This window comes from Propithecus coquereli, unplaced genomic scaffold (assembly GCF_000956105.1).
Source record: "Propithecus coquereli isolate 6110/MARCELLA unplaced genomic scaffold, Pcoq_1.0 Scaffold443, whole genome shotgun sequence".
Lineage (NCBI taxonomy): Eukaryota > Metazoa > Chordata > Mammalia > Primates > Indriidae > Propithecus > Propithecus coquereli.
This window is the reverse complement of record NW_012150208.1, coordinates 191,861-210,817: the sequence shown is the minus strand read 5'-3', so window position 1 is coordinate 210,817 and position 18,957 is coordinate 191,861. Positions and strand designations below refer to the sequence as shown.

The following is an 18,957-nucleotide window of genomic DNA, read 5'->3' as shown; positions in this document are numbered from 1 at the left end:
CTGCCAAAAATGGCAAGAGGCCCAGTAACAAAGCCCTTCCCTTTGAGCCCAGCCCAGGGCTGGGAAAGGGGCCAGCTGAGGGGCTGCCCGGCTGCGGGAGCCTCTCTGGGGGCTGGAGCCCTCCCCGCACCCTCAGAGTCATGCCAAACCCCATCTTTTTCAGGGAGACCAAGGGCAAGATGGAGCTGCTGGACCTCCAGGGCCCCCTGGACCCCCTGGGGCCCGGGGCCCTCCTGGCGACACTGGGAAAGATGGCCCCCGGGGAGCACAAGGCCCAGCGGTAAGAGGGGGCAGGGGACTGGCCCACCAAGGACCTGTCCTGTACTGACCAAGACCCCAAAGCATCATCTCAGAGCCGACCCCAACCCCAGCACTATCTCTAGTGCAGACCCAGCACGATCTTAACCCCAGTCCAGGCACCGAACCTGGGCCCAACCTTAACTCCGACCCAGCCCCAGCCCCAGCCTCGACCCCAGTTCGGATCCTGTCCCTGACCCAGACTTAGACCCATCCCTAGCTCCAGCCCGGACGCTTACCCAGTCAGACCTTAAATGTAACACTAATGGGGTCCCTAACCCCAGTCAAGACCTTGGCCCCAAATTCATTCCCAAATCCTGACCCACACCCCCAATTCAAACAAGTAACCAGCCCCCAACCCTGCCCTGACCCCTGCAGACTGTGACCCTGACTCCAAACCGAGCTCTAACCCCAGATAGACCAGAAACCTAACCCTGCCCTTGGTTGCCGCCTCAGTCCCCATCCTGACAGCCAGACCCTGAGGCCCTGCGTGGCCCTCTCTCTCTCTCTCTCTGCTGGTCTTTAGCAGCCCTCTTCCTCTCTCTGCCCTCCGTGGTCCTCCCTGGTGCTAACGAGTTCTCTGAGTTCTCCTGGGGCCCTAACCCAATCCTGGGGGCCAGACCACACCCTGCCACCCTCTCCCTACCCCACGGATGCCAGCCTGCCCTCCCTGCGTTGTGGAGCCCACACCCCCACCAAACAGGCAGCCACTCGGTGGCTCATCTTTGTCACACGGCCCGAGTCTGGCTCTGTCATCTGTGAGTGGGGTGGGCGGTGCCGCTCCTCAGGGTTTGGGGAGGATGACACGAGATAATGTACTCAGAGCCCCAGCCGGGCCTGGCATGAGGTTTGGGCTCAAACATGACATCCTGCACCCCTCATTGCTGTCCTCTCAGGGTCCCAGAGGAGAGCCTGGACAAGACGGCGAGATGGTCAGTATCCAGGGCCTTTCAGAGCCGGGCTGACGGGACTGCGGTTCCCAGCCCCGGAAACCCCTTTCCCACACACACTGACACCAGGATTGTGCGTGAGCGTGTGTGTGTGTGTGTGTGCGTGTGAGTGCATTCGGACACACGCCTGTGCACACTTGTGCTCCTGCCTCTGGATGGGCGAGGTGCCAGCCCAGGCAGAGTCTGAATAGCCCCACGTTCCTGTCGGGGACCTGCAGTCCACCCGTCACCACCGAGCCCTCGTGCGGAAGCCGTCCACGGCACGCGGAGTCGGGCCTGGAGTGGGCAGCACAGCCCCCGTGCTAGCGACAGCCCTGCCTCCTGCTCGGTGGGACTTGGTGTGAGGAAGACAAGAGCAGGAGTGGCCTCCGCTGTGTTATCTGACACCTTCCCTTCTCCTGTTCCAGGGCCCCAAGGGACCCCCAGGGCCCAAGGTGAGTGTGCCTCACTCCCCGACCCCCAGCCTGTGGGGTGGGCTCCTGCAGCAACACCTCCCCCCACATGAAAGCCCAGACAGTAGGGCCAGGAAACCAAATTCTGTGACTACGGGCAAGTTACTGCGTGTCTCTGGGCCTCAGCTTACTCATCTATTAAATGGGGCATAATAAACCTTTTCTGCCTTCACACTAAGTTGTGAGGATTGAAACAAAAAACATGTTAGCTTTTTGGTTTTTTTTTTTTTTTGAGACAGAGTCTCTCTTTGTTGCCCGGGCTAGAGTGAGTGCCGTGGCGTTAGCCTAGCTCACAGCAACCTCATACTCCTGGGCTCAAGCGATCCTCCTGCCTCAGCCTCCCGAGTAGCTGGGACTACAGGCATGTGCCACCATGCCCGGCTAATTTTTTCTATATATTTTTAGTTGTCCAATTAATTTCTTTCTATTTTTAGTAGAGACGGGGTCTCGCTCTTGCTCAGGCTGGTTTCGAACTCCTGAGCTCAAACAATCTGCCCGCCTCGGCCTCCCAGAGAGCTAGGATTACAGGCGTGAGCCACCGCACCTGGCCAGCTTTTTGGTTTTTAATAGACTTTATTTTTAGAACAGGTTTTTGTTTCGGTTTTTTGGGAGGTTATTTTTGTTTTTGTTTTGCTTTGTTTTGAGAAGGATCTCACTCTGTTGCCCAGGCTGGAGTGCAGTGGCATCATCATAGCTCACTGCAGCCTTGAACTCCTTGGGCTCAAACGAACCTCCTGCCTCAGGCTCCCAAGTAGCCATGACTACAGGCATGCGCCACCACACCCAGCTAATTTTTAAATTTTTTGTAGAGACAGGGTCTCTCTGTGGTGCCCAGGTTGGTCTCAAACTCCTGGCCTCAAGTGATCCTCCTGCCTTGACCTCCCAAAGTGCTGGGATCACAGGCGTGAGTCACCTTGCCCGACCTAGAACAGTTTTTGATTCACGACAAAATTGAGTGGGAAGTACAGAGAGTTCCCGTATCGCCCCTGTCCCCACACGTGCACAGCCTCCCCCACATTCATTACAGCTGAGGAGCCTGCACTGCCACATCGTCACCCAAGGGCCACAGCTCACACCAGGGTCCTTCTGGCGCTGTGCGTTCCGAGAGTTTGGACAAACATATCACCACGTTGACAAGTACCCACCGTTGCAGTGTCACAGAGTATTGTCACTGCCCTGCCAGCTCTCTGTGCCCTACCGCCTCCTCCCTTCCCTCTCCCAGCCCTCCGTGTCCGTGTCGTGTGGTCGCAGCGTGCTGGGCGCGGCCTTTTCAGACAGGCTCCTTCCGCCTAGTGACACGCACTCGCCTTCCTCCGTCTCTCATGGCTCGACAGCTCGTTTCTTTTCAGAGCCGAATCGCGTTCCCCTGTCTGGCTGGTCCGCAGTGTGTGTATCCACTCACCCGCGGGTGATCCTCTTGTTTGCTTCCAAGTTTTGGCGATTATGAAAAACGCTGTCAACATCCAGCTGCAGGTTTCTGTGTGGACACGCGTGTCCCACCACATTAGCTCCTGACGCCCTCTCCGGATGTCAGCCCTCTCCCTTCCCCCTCCTCGGCGGCGGCTGGGTGGAAAGCAAGGCCCTCCCTGCCTGGGGAGGAGAGATGGAAAAGGGCTCCCTCAGTGCGCGCCGGCCGCGTGCCCGGGCTCGCAATGCGCCCTCTGGCGGAGGCGGAGCGCCACCTCCCCAGTGTCAGGAGCAGCGACTTGTCTGGAGTCGTTGAGCTTGGGGGTGACTGGCCCAGGAGTGGAATCCAAGACTGTCAGCCCACCGCCCGTGAGCCCCTCTCTGAGGGCTCCAGGGGTCTCTGGGCTGGCCCTGGGCAGGGCCATTGGTGCCACTTCTACCAGAGGGACAAGAGGGCTGTGTGTGCCCAGGCCACGCCTATGGCTCTGACCTCTCTCTTGCGCCCCCCTTGCCTCCCCCTCAGGGCGAGCCCGGTGTACCTGGGAAGAAGGTGAGGGGCCCGAGGAGGAGGTAGCTGGGGACCGGGGGGCAGGGGAGGGGGCGGGGGGAGTGGGGATGGGAGCCCCCAGCAGGGCAGAAGGCCTTCCGTCCGCCAGACCAGACCCTCCCGGTGGGTGGCTGCCCCAGCCTAGGTCTCAGCGGAGCCAGAATCTCACTCGTTCTTTCCCTTCCTCAAACATCAAATTCATGCCCACTTCAGGGCCGGGAAAGTGGCTCCCGAGTGTGGTCCTGGCACCAGCAGAATCAGCGTCACCCGGGGCTTGTTAGGAATGCAGATTCAGGGCCACCCAGACCCAGACACGCTGAGGCTGGGCCCCGGTCTGTTTAACCAGGCCCTGGGTGACACTGATGTGAGCTCAAGCCTGGGAACCACTGAACAAGAACGATCTCCCCGAGTCCCTCTCCGTGGTGCCATCCCCTTCTGTCCTCTTCCCAACACCCCACTCCTTGACACGGTGCCTGCATTTGCTCATCTCTTCTCCCCCCGCCACCTCCGACTGTCTGAGGAGGGTCTGGTCTGCGGGGCCTGCAGGGGCGCCCACAAAATACTTGTTGAATGAATGAATGAATTCACTGTCACTCAGCTGCCCTTCCGTTCTTTCTGCCAGTTCCTGCTGGGCTTGCTCTGGGCTGGTGCTGGGCTGGTGGGGACAGGGGACAGAGATGGATCTGACCTCCCCTACCCTCGAGGGGCGAGGCGAGGAACTGCCCCACCCAGTGTGCCCGGTGCTGGGGCCAGGAGGGCTGGTGTCTGTTCCAGAGAGGGGAGGGACGGCCGGTGGTCCGCACGTCCGGCCAGCGAGCTCCAGCTGCTCTCTCCTCAGGGGGATGACGGGACGCTAAGCCAGCCAGGGCTCCCTGGACCCCCCGGGCCCAAGGTGGGTGTCTGCCCCTCCCTCAGCAGTCCCTTGCCTACCACCTCCCCAGTTTTTGTCTGCCTGGTGAAGCCCCGTCCTGGCCCCTTCACCGGCATGGGCTACTACCCAGGCCACCAGCGCAAGGCCACGGAGGGCCCTGGGCGCCTCTTGCCAACGGGCCCGGCCCCTCGTCTAGGCCATTTCCCTCCCTTCACTCCCCCAAGCCCTCTTGGTTCCCATTTCAGGGGACCCCACTCTGCACCCTGTCCCCGAGCCAGGAATTGGGGGTCATCCTCAAGCTTTCCTCCTCCAGCCCCTCGCGACAGCCCCAAATCCTGGCCAGCCAGCCTCCAATTGTCTCGTGAGCCCTGAGCGGCCCCAGTGTGTGCCGAGGTCCAGACCGGCAAGTGGCAGCTGTGGTCCTGCGCCCCGAGCCGGGGAGAGCCCTGGGGCGGGCGGGCTCGGGCACCAGGCCCCACAGCCCCGGCACCCCCTGGCTTGCCCCCAACCCCGCGCTCGCTCTCACTGCGAATGTTCATTTCAGGGCGAGCCAGGGAGTGTGGGGCCCCAAGGAGAGAACGGCGTGGACGGTGCCCCAGGCCCGAAGGTGACTGTGTGGCGCACGGCCCCGGACTGCAGGCCCCTTCACACTCGCCCAGTCGGGAGGGCCCACGTGGCTTCACCTCTAATGTGCCCTTTTGAGGAGGGCCTGGGGCCGGGGGTCTCCTTGGCCTTGCAGGGAGAGGCTGGCCTGAGGGTGGGTGGCAGTCCCTGTGAGTGAGTGACAAGGCCTCCGCTGGGGCCCAGCTTTGTGGCCAGCCTACCACATAGCCTCGGACTCCCAGGCCCCGGTGTCCCCGTCTCTACGCAAGGGGGGTCAGAGGAGGGTCCTGGCCCTGGAGTGCCACTCCCTACATTCGGCCACTAGGGCTCCAGCCTTGTGGGAAAGGGGCCTGCAGGCGGGGCAGGGGTGGGGATCCTCGGGCTTCACATCTGCACCCCTGCTGCCACCGTGTGTCTCCACAGGGGGAGCCCGGCCACCGAGGCACGGACGGCGCTGTGGGGCCCCGGGTAAGCCGCCGCCCTCAGCCAGGCCACACTGATGGAATGCAAGGGTCATGGCCCTGTCCCCACAGAGAGCCCAGAGAAACAGTGGAGCCACAGGAACTAGGAGTCTTTAAATTTTTTAAATAATTTCTAAGTGATTTTTTTAATTTCATGATACCTGCTTTTGGTAAAATGCTCAAATGTGAATATATAAAAATAAGAGTCCCAACTTCTTATTAAATAAGAGCTCCCTCCTCCCCAGGTGAGTGCATGCCAACCCTCTTCTTTGCACACTCAAACCCAGGGCTGTGGTCTGTCGTGTGGCATGACCCTGCCCACAGTGGGCTGGGCCTTGCCTTTTCCTGCCCCACACGGAAGTTCCTCCCTGCCACCAGGAGCACAGCCACCCCAGCCAGCCCCAGATCCTCTGCGACCAGCCCCTCTCAACACGCTTTATGTTGACAGCTGGGACCGCGTCCTCAGCTCTGTCACCAGGATGGCTTCTTCCTCCAAAAAGTGGATCTGAGCCCCCAGCTTGGCTGCATGGGTGGCCAGGGACTGGATTAGGCAGTGAACATGGAGCCTGGACCATGGAGCCGCTCGCAAAGGAGGCCCAGGCCTGGGTCCCTCTGCCCTTCGCAAGGGGCCGGCTCTGGGCCCGAACCAAAGCGCTTACCTCCCTCACTGTCCTCCTGGCAGCCGCCAGCCTGGGCTGGGACGTGAGATTCAGAAGGGAAGGGCCAGGCCAGTGGCAGTGCATTTGTGGTGGGTGTGTGGGCATGTTTGTCAACGTTTAAAAATCTGAAGAATTTCACGTCAAAATCAGGCTTTCCATTTTCCCTTGAGAACTCAGGGGTCAGGCCTCCGTGTGCTTGAACGCCTGTATTGAGGCCTATCACGGCCACCTTCAGCTCAGACCAGGCGGGGCGTGTTCCTCAGTCTCCCCTCCTCCACCTGCCCCTACCCTCACGTGCTGGGATCGCGCCAGCTTGCATCCGAGAACTAGCGCACAGTAAGCGTGCGTGTGGGCCCGGGTGACACGGCTCTTCATTCACCTCCTCTCTGGCTGTGATGCAGCGACAGCTACTGCTTCACCCACCCATATAGCTCTTCCCTGAAATTCCCATGCTTCTTCCTGCCTCAGGGTCCCCCAGGCCTCAAGGGCGAGCAAGGAGACACAGTGGTGATTGACTACGACGGCCGGATCCTGGATGCTTTCAAGGTAGTGTTCCCGGGAGGCACCCTAGATGTTCGTTTTCTTAAAGAATAATCGCTCATTTTATGTATTCATCCTGCACTTCTTTACACAAGGGGCCAGGGGTAGCTTAGCAAAAAGACCCCAACTTGGCCACACATGGTGGCTCACGCCTATAATTCTAGCACTTTGAGAGGCCAAGGCAGGAGGATCGCTGGAGCCCAGAAGTTTGAGGTTGTGGTGTGCTAGGATTGTGCCAGTGCACTCTAGCCTGTGCAACAGAGCAAGACCCTGTCTCAAAAAAAAAAGGCCCCAACTTCATTAGGTGTCTGATACGGAAATCAGTGCTGTGCTGAGACCCGCATGATGCTGAGAGACCTGCTGTGAATGTGGCTCATGTGGCCCTGAGCTCCCCAGCGGTCAAGGCAAAAAGGGAAGCTCCCCACTCAAGGGCAGGCGGCAGAGCATTTCCTGTTGTCTAGTCCCAGCACTGTCTCCCAGGGCCTCCCCCAGGATCACTGGCTGGAGGGCTAGGACTTCCAATGACTGCTGTGGGGGAGGAAGAGAGTGGCGAGGCCTGGCCCAGAAACCTCGGGAGATGTGTGGCCTCTGACCCTGCTCAGTCACTGGCAAACTTGGGACCCACCACCAGTGGAGAAAGAGGTTAGGTGCCAGCCGCTCTCAGGCACCCCAGAAGGTTCCCATGAAGTCGGGGAGGGGTGGTCATCGGAGACCAGACCGGGCGTTGGCACCTGATCCCAGCGGAGCTTCAATCCCAGCTGTCTCCCACAGGCCTCAGGGAAGTACAAGCTGACGGTAACCGTGGCCCACCGCGGGCCGGCACGGTGTGTGGCGTGGTGTGCTGCGGCCCCGGGGCACGCACGCGCATGGTGTGTCCCAGCCGGCAAGCCCCGTGGGAGAAGCTCTGCGAGTGCAGGGAGTCCGGAGGAGGACTGTGGATGCCAGGCTGGGACGATGACTCGATTTGATGGGCAGCGCGCAGCCATAGTCAGTTCTCGAGGAGGGCAATGATGCTAAAAAAATAAAAACCTAGGGGGGAAGCTGGCTGGGGAATGATGAGAAGGTGTAGGGGAGAGCTGGTGCCCCCAGGCAGGGAGGCGCTGGGCCTGGGCCTAGAGGAGAGCGGGTAGGATGGAGGACATGAGGGAAGACCAGGGACATCTCAGTGGAGATGGCAGCAAGAAGGGAGGACCCTGGGGGAAGGGACCCGGTGGTCGGGGGACTAGAGCTTGTCGAGAGGCTGAGTAGAGAGTGGTGATGAGCCGCTGTGGGTAGGCGGCCTGCAGGAAGGACAGGTGAGGACAGGAGTTTGGGAATGGGGGCAGACCTAGAAAGGCTAAAAACCCCACACTCCACCCATGAGACTGAGGAACTCCCCAGGACCGGCAGGCAACGGAGCCAGATGGTCAGAGAGCTCACAGGACAGGCAGAGAAGGCAGTGCCAGGCTACCATTGGGGATGCAATTTTGGCCCAGCCTTGAATACCAGCAGAGGATTTCAGCTTGCTTCCAGAGGCAATAGGGAGCCATCGCAGGGTCTTGAGCAGGGGAGTGCTGTGAAGAAATCTGTACTTGGGGCAGACTGGCTCTGAGGGCAGAGGGACCCAGGGCCCTCTGTGGCAGCAGACACCGTGCTCTCTTGTCCATTGCTGAGTGCTGCTCCCTGGCCTTCCCCAAGACTTGGGGGCCAGATCCAGGCATGTGCAGTGTGGCCTGACCTGGCTGGGGGAGAAGCGGGCTCCGAGGTCCCTTGACCCTGCTGCAGCTCCTCTGGACAGGGACTTGGCCCACAGCGGGGGTCTGGGCGGGCAGTGAGGGGAGACCCTGCCTAACCACTGACTGGCGTGACTTTCACACACAGGGTCCTCCTGGGCCACAGGGGCCCCCAGGGCCACCGGGGATCCCTGGAGCCAAGGTCAGTGTAGATGCAGCTATGTGGTCCCCAAGCCTTGTCTCTAGAGCCCGCCTCCCCCTCCTCCCTGCATGTGCCCTTCCGGTGCCCCCTGGGCTCCTGGCCTGGCTCCTGGGGCTCAGAGGAAGGGGCCCTGCTCCTTCCTAACCAAGCCAGGAGCCTTCGTCCTGGGCCCTGCCTACTCTGGGAGGCCTCCCTGGGAACCTCGTTCACATGTTTAAACTGAAAAATCAGCCCTTCGTGACATCACAGCAGTCCCCAGATGTGCATAGCCCATCCTGCGGCTGGTGCCCCTTGGTTTATAGCCTGCCGTTTGTGCCAGGAGAAGGGGCCTAAGACTCTGAAGTCAGGCAGGTCTGGTCCTGGCACTGCTGCTCCTGGGCTCAGCGGCCTGGGACAAGCCACTTAACCCTCCAAGCCTCGGCCTCCAGTCTGCGCCATGCCAGCTACAGATCCCAGCCAGGGGCCACATCTGCCCATCGGGGGCCACGGAAATGAAAGGGAGGAGGTGGTGGGCACCTTCCTGGAGGTCCAACTGCAGGGCCCCCACCCAGGCATGCTGCGGGTCAGGAGGCAGCCTGGCCCAGCCCTCAGGCTACCGACCCCTCTCTGGCCAGGGAGGCATAACCCCTCTTACTGTCTGTTTCCTTCCAGGGCGAGCTTGGACTGCCCGGCGCCCCAGGAATCGACGGAGAGAAGGTCTCTGGGCCCTTCATTTCCTTGGTGATGCCGGTGCCTGGTGCTGGGCTCTGTGTGTGTGTGTGTGTGTGTGTTTGTGCGCTCATGCACTTGTGCGGTCAGAGTCAGAGAGAAACCACCGTGTGCGAGAGGCCACGGGATATGGCGGCAAAAGGTGTGGACTCCAGAGCCAGGCTGCCGGCTGCACGTCCTGGTCTGCCTGCGGGCCTTGGACAGGTCGCTCACTCTAAGGCAGGTTCCTCGTGCACAGCTGAGAGGTGCTAGGGCTGTCATGAGGGCTGAATAACCGTGTATGTAAAACGCTTAGAGCAGTGCCTGCCACAGGGTAGCAAAGGGTCCACAAATGTCAGCTACTAGCATCACTGTCATTGTCGATATCATTGTAACTACACATGGTGTGCACACGTGTAATCCTACACAGATATGAGGATATCCGGGGGGGTCACTCGCTATTCGAGGGTGTGTCTTTCCTGGGTCCCCAGTGTGTGGCACGCCTTGGATGTTACGACTGGCTGAGTGGAGGGGTGCAGTGGCTGGAAGGGTGTGTGGGATTGGCAGTGCCCACCACAGGCTCCTGAGCTGTGAGCACAGAGTTGACCCCACAACTGCCCCCCAAGAGGCAGCCCCAGGCCCCTGTGCCCCGCCCCCTCCTCCCCATCCCCCTGCCCCAAGTGCCTGCATCCCAGCCTGCAGTGAGGCCGGAGTGGGGTGTCCCCTCCCTGTCTCCATCCAGATACCCCCCAACATTCTGCTGAGGCTCCCAGCCACCTGGGCTGGAGGTAGGGACCCACAAAGAGGAAGCGGGGGCCTGGCCTGGACTAAGCTCTGGGGACCTACCCGGGGTGGGGAGGGAAGATGCCTGCCGAGCCCCACTAATCCCTTGTTCTTGTGGCTTTCAGGGTCCCAGAGGACCAAAAGGAGACCCAGGGGAGCCCGGGCCTACCGGACTCAAAGGGGAAGCTGGCGAGATGGGCTTGTCCGGCCTCCCGGTATGTGGCTGGGCTGGGCCACACGCTGTGGCCAGTCCCGAGGAGAATGTGTGCCCACCACAGGCGGCTGCCGCTGCCTCGGTGCCGAGCCCGGGGCACTCTAGGCTCCCGGCCAGCGCTGCCCCCATGCTCCCTGAGCCTCCACTTCCTCATCCGTAAGAGGACCTGCCCCGCGGCATCCTCCCCAAAGATGAAATGGGAGGTGCAGGCTGGGTGCGTTAACCCTGTGCGCTCTGCCCTGAGCTGGCTCCCGCCCCGCCCTCACTGACTCCGAACCCAGACGGACAACCTCACCTCCCTGCCAGGTGTCCTCACCTCTAACGGGGGTGAGAACTCTCCGCCCCCACAAGGGGACGTGCGGACAGGGCTGCGAGTGGTGGCTGGCAACCCATAGATGGCCACTGTTGTCATCATCACCATTGTTATTGCTGCTCTTGTGGCTGCACTGGAAGTGCCACCGGGTGTCTGGCAGCCACTGGAAGCCCTCACGTCCCAACCATTGTCCGTCCCTGAGGATTACTCCAGAGGTGGCGCTGCGGTGTGAAGCGGGGTCTTTGTCCCGGAGCACTGGTTGCCCCTACGCCACAGGAAAGCAATCTGTGCGCTGTCCACGTGCTCTCTGAAGACCTGCTCTGCTCACCACCTGGGGCCTGTTCCACTGATTTAGGGCACATTTTTTTAAGCTGCAAAGGCCAGCTTATCACTGCTGCAAGGCAGTTGTGTGGGGAAGGAAGGGGAAGTCGCTGAGCACCGGTGGGTGGGACTTTGGTGCTGGACAGAAAGAGTTCACAGGCCATCCCATCCTGCAGGGTGCCGACGGCCCCAAGGGGGAGAAGGGAGAGTCAGCATGCGACAGCCTGCAGGAGAGCCTGGTAAGGGGCGCTAAGGGTCAGCGCTGCCCTCAAGCACCCAGCCCAAGCTGAATGGGGGCTCGAGCCTTGGGACAGAAAGGCCACCTGGCCTGACCAAGCCCAGGGCAGCGGGGGAGAGTAGCAAGGAGGCCTCGGGCTGTGTCCTCCACCTAAGGCGCATCCAAGAACCCCAGGGCAGCCCTGGGCCCCTCACCAGGCTGTGCCCTCCCGGAGACGGGAAGGAGGCTCACCCCAGGGGCCAGGGCCCAGCACCCGGGTGCGCAGCCAGTGAGTGAGCGTGGGTGGGTGAGGGATGACGGCGCGGTGGGTGACTAACCCATCTCTGACCCTTTCTAGGCCCAGATCGTAGTGGAGCCGGGGCCCCCTGGCCCCCCTGGGCCCCCAGGCCCCATGGTAAGGATGGTTTGGATTGAAGCAGCCAGGATACCAAGAGGGTAGGGGGCCCAGGCCCCGGAGCCATGACCGGGGGGACAGGCATCCTCATGGGGGAGCCGGGCATGTCCAGCAAAGAAAGCAGAGCCCAGGGCAGGGACCAGGGGCCAGCAGATGGCCTGAAGCCTTTGTGGCCGCTACAGGAGAGGGCCCTGGCCTGCGGTCTGGACCCAGCCGGACAGCCCTTCTGATCTGTTTCTCCTCCCTCCGTAGGGCCTTCAGGGAATTCAGGGCCCCAAGGTGAGTGGGTAGAAACCCCCTGCTCACCTCAGACTCACAGCCTGGGCAGGGTCAAAAGCCTTGCTGGTGGGCAAGTGGGGGACCCACACCCAGCCAGGGACCTGCACCCAGCCCCAGACCCAACCCTGTGTCCTCCCGGTGCCCGAACATTCCGAGTCTCCGGAGTGTAACATGCCTGATGTCCTTGGCCGGCGCCCCCACCTGGGGCTTGCTCTTTTGCTTCCCTGCCCAGGCCCGCCTGTCTCCCCCTCTCCTCCTCTGGTCTGCCTCCTGCTGTGTCTCCCTCCTCACCTTCTCCACCTTTCTCTGCGTCTCTCCCCCTCCTGCCCCCACACACAGCTGTTTCTCAACTGCCCACAGACGGAGCATGAAGTCTTGGGGTGGGTGTGCATTACATAAAGTCGTGTTCTCTGCTCTTAAACTAAAACCGAAGTGCGGCCTGCCTGTGTGCCCTGCCCGGGGGAGGCAGACAGGAAGGGGAGGGCATCTGGCCTTGCTGCTTGGCACGCCCGGTGCTGCCCTGGGGAGGAGCACATCTGTGCTTCCCCAGCTCGGAGGCCAGATGGGAGGCTCAGTCGTGGGATCCCAGGCCCAAGTGGGGCCGAGCATGTGGCCCAGCCAGACGCGCTGCTTCTGGTTTGGTTTCTCCCAAGGCCTCCCCAGACCGTGTTTACAAGAGGCAGCTGTTGTCACGGACAGGTCCAAGGTTGGGGCTGAGAAACCTGACTGGTACTCAGCTCTGCCACCTCCCTTCCCAGCTGTGTGGCTGGGCCCGTCCCCGGCCCTCCCTGCACCCCCTGCACCTCCTTTCCTCATCTGTGGCAGGGGTAACTGCAATCACCCTCCATGGTTACTAAGGGAGCCGGAGTGTGGGAAAAGGTGCAATGCACGTGCCTGTAGCTCATCCCAATTATCCTCGCCATGGAGGAAGCTGGGCCAGGCCTGGGGGGCCTGGATCTGTCCCTCTGCCGGGCACACCCAGCTTCCATGCAGGCCCCAAGCATGCCTGTCCTGCTGTCTGTCTGCCCCCTACTCCCTGACTGATTTCCCCCTTTGCTTCCAGGGCTCGGATGGAGCCAAGGGAGAGAAGGGCATGTCGGGCGAGAGAGGCCCCAGCGGCCTGCCTGTGAGTGTCTCTGCCTTGTTTGTCCCCAGAGGGTCACTCCTGTAACTTGCATGCCTCCTGACCCAGTCCCTTTCTGTCCAGGGGCCAGTTGGCCCACCGGGCCTTATTGGGCTGCCAGGAACCAAAGGAGAGAAGGTAACCACCTACTCGGACCCCGTCCCCAACTATGGCCGTGTGTCCACAGTGTCAGTCAGCCCTGGGTGCTCAACCCTGTACCTCACGGGGTCCCTGCACCTCACAGGGCCAGAGTTCAGGCTCTGTGGATGCCACGTCTTCCCTGTCCTCTGTGCCTGCATGGTCGATGGGTCTCCCTGCCCCCATGTCTGTGGCCAACCCACAGGGCTGAACTTCATCAGCTGCTGTGCTCCCGGAACTCCCCCAACCCCTCTCACTTCTCTGTGTCTCTCCTCAGGGCAGGCCTGGGGAGCCAGGACTAGACGTAAGTGTCTCAACGTTCACTCTGAGTGTTCTGGTCCCTCCTGTGTGTATCTTCCACCCTTACGCGGTAACCTGATCTGGCTAGCTCAAGTGCGACCCCCTTTCCCAGGGCTGGGACTGCAGCTGACTCCTGTGTCCTCAGTGCCAAGTCCAGTGCAAAGCCCAGAGTCGGTGCTTTATGGAAGGCTGGATGGATTGTTGATGGATGGATGGACGGATGAGTGGGTGGATGGATAAGGGATGGATGGATAGACGGACGGACGAGTGGATGATAGATCGATGATGGATGGACAGACGAAGGGATGATGGATGGATGATGCATTGTAGCAAGGAGGTGGGGAGAGCAGTGAGGAGCCTGTTTCAGTATCTTGGTGACACATGATAAGACTTCAGCTAGAGCAGTATCGTGAGAAGGAGAGGAAGGGAAATATTAGCCCAATGTTGAATGTATCAAGCCTTTTTCGGTAGCATAGGTAGAAAACATAGTTTAAACTGGTCTAAAATGACTTATAACTGAAAAGTCCGGAGGTTCAGCCACGGATCTCCTGTCTCTGCTTCCCCTGTGTGGGAATCATTCCCAAGCTCCATACATGGCGAGGCAGAGCCAGCCTGCATCCTGCCAGGCCCAAACCCAGAAGAAAGAACATTTGTCTCACTCTAGCATTCTAGAGGAAGTCTCCCGGGGTCTTACTGGCCCGGTCAGGTCGGCACCGCACCACGGCTTGGCCCTGGGAATGCAGGCCTGCGCGCTCGCTCAGCCCTGGAGGAGGAGGCAGTGGCTGGTGAAAGTCAGTAGCTATTGCAGGAGAGACAGTGGCCAGAGACAGGGCTGCGAGGACTCCGGCGTCCCCCCTAGACTTTAAAAAGAGAATGTTGCCTTGGAGACCGAGTGTGGACGAGGAAGAGGAAGAGCCCGGGTTTCTGACAGGGAGGGCTGTGTCCATTGGTGAGAAGGGACAGGACAAGCCTGGATCCAGTTCAGGCGCGGGTGCGGGGAGTGCAGCGGGAGACTGCGTGCCTGCACAAACGTGGCCATGGCTATCTCCTAGGAGGCCAGGAGCTCAGAGTGGCATCTCAGTGCCAAGCCTGGGACCCTCCTCAGCTCCACCAGGCCCAGCTGAAATGGGGACCCTGCTCTGATCGGAAGCTTCCTTTGAACCCCCAGCCCTGGATGGAACAGCTTTCGCCCGCCACCCTGCCACCCCTTTTCATACCTGTGTCACTGAGCACTGACCTTCGGCAGCGGCACTCTTGCCTGCCCCGTTAGACATGGGGGGACATGTCCACTGCCTTTCTCTGTCCCCAGTGTCCAGCCTAGTTCCTAGTGGGTGCTTAATCATACTGCTTGCATGGAAGGACAGATAGACGAATGGACAGACGGGTGTGCAGAAGCTGAGCCGAGGGCAGAGAATGAGAGATCGCCATTTCTCATTCTGTCGAAGCAACTTCCACGGGTTTCTGGAGTCTCTATGCCCAGCCAAGCCGAGGCCAGTGCAGCTGCGCCTGACTGCCGTGCGAGGAAGCTCCTTGCCGGCAGCTCCGCCCGGGGGCTCCCGCCCGAACAGCGACAATGGTCTGCTTTGCAGGAAGCAGAGCTGGTGTCCTAAGTGCATCGGCCTGGTACCCAGCACGTGTGTCACCTAACAGTTGGGGCCAGACCCGCTTGTGCCACGAAAATGCGTGGAGAAAGGAGGGGTGTGGACGGGAGAGGAGCAGAGATGAGAGGATAACAGGGGGGCAGGCCTGCAGCCTCATGCTCAGCCTTAACCTTGAATCCTCTCGTCAGGGCTTCCCTGGACCCCGAGGAGAGAAAGGCGACCGGAGCGAGCGTGGAGAGAAGGTGGGGGCTGGGGACAGGAGCTGGGGCAGGGGCAGGGGAGGAGAGCCCAGGATAAGAAGGCGGAGAGAAGCCGGTGGCGGGTGGCGGTGGGAGGGGGTCGCGCTGAAGCATCAGGGTGGGACTCGACTGGCTGTTGGTGCTGGAGGGTCCCGAGCCCGGAAGCCAAGGCCATACCACCATGTCCCCTCTGTGCAGGGAGAGCGGGGGGTCCCCGGCCGGAAAGGAGTGAAGGGCCAGAAGGGTGAGCCGGGACCGCCGGGCCTAGACCAGCCGTGTCCTGTGGTACGTGTCGGAGAAGGATGGCAGCCTGGCCTCATGTCTTTTCTGCCTCTGACCTGGGTCATCTTCCCTGTCCTCAGAACTCAGTTGCAAGTCCCGCGCCAGCATGCCCACACTGCCAGGGCCACCGGTGCTACTGCTGCTGCCGCCATCGTCCCAGCTCCTCCGGCTCTGGCCCTGACCCCCACCATAGGCATGGCTGGGGGACCCAGCCCCTCTGTCACTGCCCCTCATTCCTTGGCCCCAAGGCAGGGCTGGCTTAAGTGGGGACCCTTGGTGAGCCACCTTGGGCGGGGCTTGGAGAGGGGCTCGACCAGGTTCGGAGCTGCCTTTCCCGGAGTCGTCACTAAGGTCAGGGCCCGCCCGGGAGAGCGCCAGGCCCTGAGGAAGAAGCCCAGTGGCCACAGGCAAGCTGCTGAGTGCAGGGACAGTGAGCGCCCCGCCGTCGCCCCTGCCTCCCAGGTCCACAGTCTGGGTCGAACTCCCTCTGGGCTTGAGGCCAGGCGGGGCTGCAACGCAGCTTCCCCACCATGGAGGGTGGGGCCCGCTGACCTCTCTGGGTGTGTGCCTCCTCTTCCTTCCTGCCCCCCAGAAGAGCCTTTCTCTGGGCGGGGGCAGCCCAGGCTCTTCCCCAGGAGTCCTAGCTAGCCCACCGGAGCCAGTGCCTGCAGCAACCAAACCTCCTTCCTTTGTCTAGAAGGCAGGGGGGTTTACATTCCTGCTCTGCCAGTGGAGCTCAGAAAAGAGAAAAACAAAACAGCTGGGTTTCCATGGGAAAACTGGCCAGATGTCCACACGCAGCTGGGGGCCTGGGGCGAGGGGCCTCCAGCTGTGATGTGTGCAAGCCGCCCCACCCTCCGGAGGGCGTCAGGGCGGGGCCGCCTGCTACATTAGCCCACCGTTCCTCAGTTTCCTCATCCGTGCGGTGGGGCGGGAACCCCTCCCTCCAGAGGTTTTGGGAAGTAAACGAGAAAGACGTGCGAGCGGCGTGGTGGGCACACAGAAAGGGCCGGGGCAGCAGGCGGGTTAGCCCAGCCCCACAGCTCCGGGCCCTGGGCCGGGACCTCCTTCCAAGTCAGTAAGCCCTTTGTCTCCTTTGAAACAGGAGAACCCTACATGCCGAGGCCAGCAAGGCGCACTGGGCTGGCACAGCCAGGCAAGGGGCATCAGGCCCTGCCCTGCGGTAGGCGGTTGGGCCTGCTGTGTGCTGTGTGCTGTGGGGCCTTCTGGGTGGCCAGGGCCTCTACTCTGCCCCTGCCCTCCCTCCCTGCAGCCTTCCTCCCCACCTTCCCTTTGGTCCCCAGCCTGTGCCCCGGCATACACATGGGAATGTTCCGGGGGTCTGCCCCATGTGTCTGAGGCCTGTGCCTGTGTTTTGGAACAGCATGAAGTGTCTTCTGTCCCAGGGTCCCCCAGGGGCCCAGGCCGATGGGTCAGTCTTTGTTCCTCTCCAATCTCCCCACCCTCCAGGCTGCCAGCAGAAGCCTGCCCCCTGCTCGTGTGCGACTGCTCGGGTGGGCATGGCCATGCTGCCAGACAGCCCCACCCCATTCCCAGTGTCCACCCTGGCAACCCGAGCCTGCCCTGTCCTCTGCTCAGATCCCGTCACAGGGGCCAGGACAGGCCAGTGTGGGATGCATGTCCTGGGCTTAAAACACTCTAAAAGGCATTCCTGCCAAAAGCCTGAAAGCTCTCAGGCCAGGGTGAGGAGTCAGAGCCACTGTCACCGCTGCCAGGCAGGGCCCAGGCCAGGGCCCCCTCCTGGCCAGCATGTCTCTGGCACAACACGCATTCTTCCCTAGTGCCCTCTGTCCCTGCCCACTGCACAGGGTCCCAACAAAGCACAGTGGGAACACGCTCAGGACAAGCACAGTAAAGGGCCCTCATGTCCCTCGACCCTGCTGCCTGGGTGGACAGAGGAGGCATCCTAGCCCTGCCTCGGTGGGCTGCAGCAGCCTCACACAGCAGCTCCCTGGACTGCATCTTTCTACGGACCAGGGAGGGGTGTACGGCGTGTAGGTAGCCGGCCAGACCCCAGTCCCAGTCACTGAAACCTTTTTCTTTGCAGGGCCCCGATGGGCTGCCCGTGCCTGGCTGCTGGCACAAGGTACCTTGCTGGGAAGAGTCTCTGTGGCAGGCTCGGGGGAGTGGAGCGAGGATGGGGGATGGGAGGGCTCACGCGGAGTTCTGGGCGTCTGCACAGCGACTGAATAGCCAGGTTTCCCGTCATGACCCTGGTCGTGACTCTCCCACCATGTGGTCTTGGGTGAGTGTGCGTAACCCACCTGTTGGGCACACTAGGGCTCAGCTGACACCTGGCCCAGCCAGTGCAAAACCATCAGTGCCTCCTGGGACTTGGTCCAACCTGCCCCGCTGAGAGGGAGTGGAGGTAGAGAGAAGAGAGGGAGGAAAGGAGGGGCCCCACGGGTTCCTGAGGACATGGGCAGGATGGGGTGCTGGAGCAGGGTGGCCTGGATGCGAGTGGGGCCAGAGGGGTCTCTGGGCCCCTTGTCACCTTCAGTCTCTCCTCCTTTTCCAGTGACCCCAGACCCAGCTCACGCCTGTACAGATCTGCGTGGACGTTTTTAATTTTTGTAAAAACAAAACAGTAATATATTGATCTTTTTTCATGGGATGTGCCGCCTGTGACCTTTTAACATTTGAGAGTGTGCCCACCCAGCCCAGCACCACCAGCACGTGACGCTGCAGGAACGTGGACAGGCCCATCTGGGGGCAGCTGGCCCTGAGGGCCCCCAGGGGACTTGGCTTTCCCAGGAAGGAGACGAAGGTGAAAGCACCTGCTCGGGACAAGCTGGAAAGGTCCTGGCTGGGCCTTCGGCCGCCTGATCAGCAGAGGGACTCACAGCTGTGGCGCGGCCCTGCAAGAGCCGCCCCTCGAAGCTCTGGAGCCCCCGGCACACACCGCAGCCAAGAGGGCCTAGGGCTTGGCAGCAGCTGCAGCTGGACCCAGCCACAGCCAGCTGCCCATACGCTCGAACTCCCCAGACAAGACTCCCGCCAAGCACTTGCAGCTGGACCTGGGGCACAGTCAGTAGAAAGCACCCGAGGGTCTAGCTCCCACCCAGTTCAAGAGGCCTCAGGACACCAGCTGCCATGAGAACGCATGTCCTCTGGCCAAGATTAGTGGCCAAGCTCTGTGATTGCTGTCGGGGATGGAGAGTCCCAGGCTGGACTGGCTGCTACTTCCTGTCTCCGTGTCTACATCAGCCAGAGCAGAGAAGGGACGGGGTTTTGCCTGGCCTGAGCAGGCAGGCCTCCAGCTCAGAGTCTGGGTCTCGCTGGCCCCACCTCTTCCACCCATTGCTCTGGCCAGCCTGCCAGAC

General features: G+C 61.4%; 1 protein-coding gene across 1 annotated transcript in view; it reads left to right on the top strand.

The window, feature by feature from the left end:
* Positions 1–18,373, top strand: part of COL23A1 (collagen, type XXIII, alpha 1) — a 333,882-nt gene extending 315,509 nt beyond the window's left edge. Inside the window, exons 9-29 of the mRNA XM_012654681.1 lie at positions 164–280; positions 1,194–1,229; positions 1,655–1,681; positions 3,630–3,656; positions 4,492–4,545; positions 5,069–5,131; positions 5,551–5,595; positions 6,716–6,793; positions 8,648–8,701; positions 9,353–9,397; positions 10,297–10,386; positions 11,196–11,258; positions 11,595–11,651; positions 11,904–11,930; positions 12,994–13,056; positions 13,138–13,191; positions 13,469–13,495; positions 15,281–15,334; positions 15,530–15,616; positions 17,682–17,720; positions 18,153–18,373. Of these exons, the coding sequence (XP_012510135.1) occupies positions 164–280; positions 1,194–1,229; positions 1,655–1,681; positions 3,630–3,656; positions 4,492–4,545; positions 5,069–5,131; positions 5,551–5,595; positions 6,716–6,793; positions 8,648–8,701; positions 9,353–9,397; positions 10,297–10,386; positions 11,196–11,258; positions 11,595–11,651; positions 11,904–11,930; positions 12,994–13,056; positions 13,138–13,191; positions 13,469–13,495; positions 15,281–15,334; positions 15,530–15,616; positions 17,682–17,720; positions 18,153–18,155 (1,110 nt within the window). The 3' untranslated portion in view covers positions 18,156–18,373. The remainder of the gene's footprint in view (positions 1–163; positions 281–1,193; positions 1,230–1,654; positions 1,682–3,629; positions 3,657–4,491; positions 4,546–5,068; positions 5,132–5,550; positions 5,596–6,715; positions 6,794–8,647; positions 8,702–9,352; positions 9,398–10,296; positions 10,387–11,195; positions 11,259–11,594; positions 11,652–11,903; positions 11,931–12,993; positions 13,057–13,137; positions 13,192–13,468; positions 13,496–15,280; positions 15,335–15,529; positions 15,617–17,681; positions 17,721–18,152) is intronic.
* The last annotated feature ends 584 nt before the right edge of the window (positions 18,374–18,957 follow it).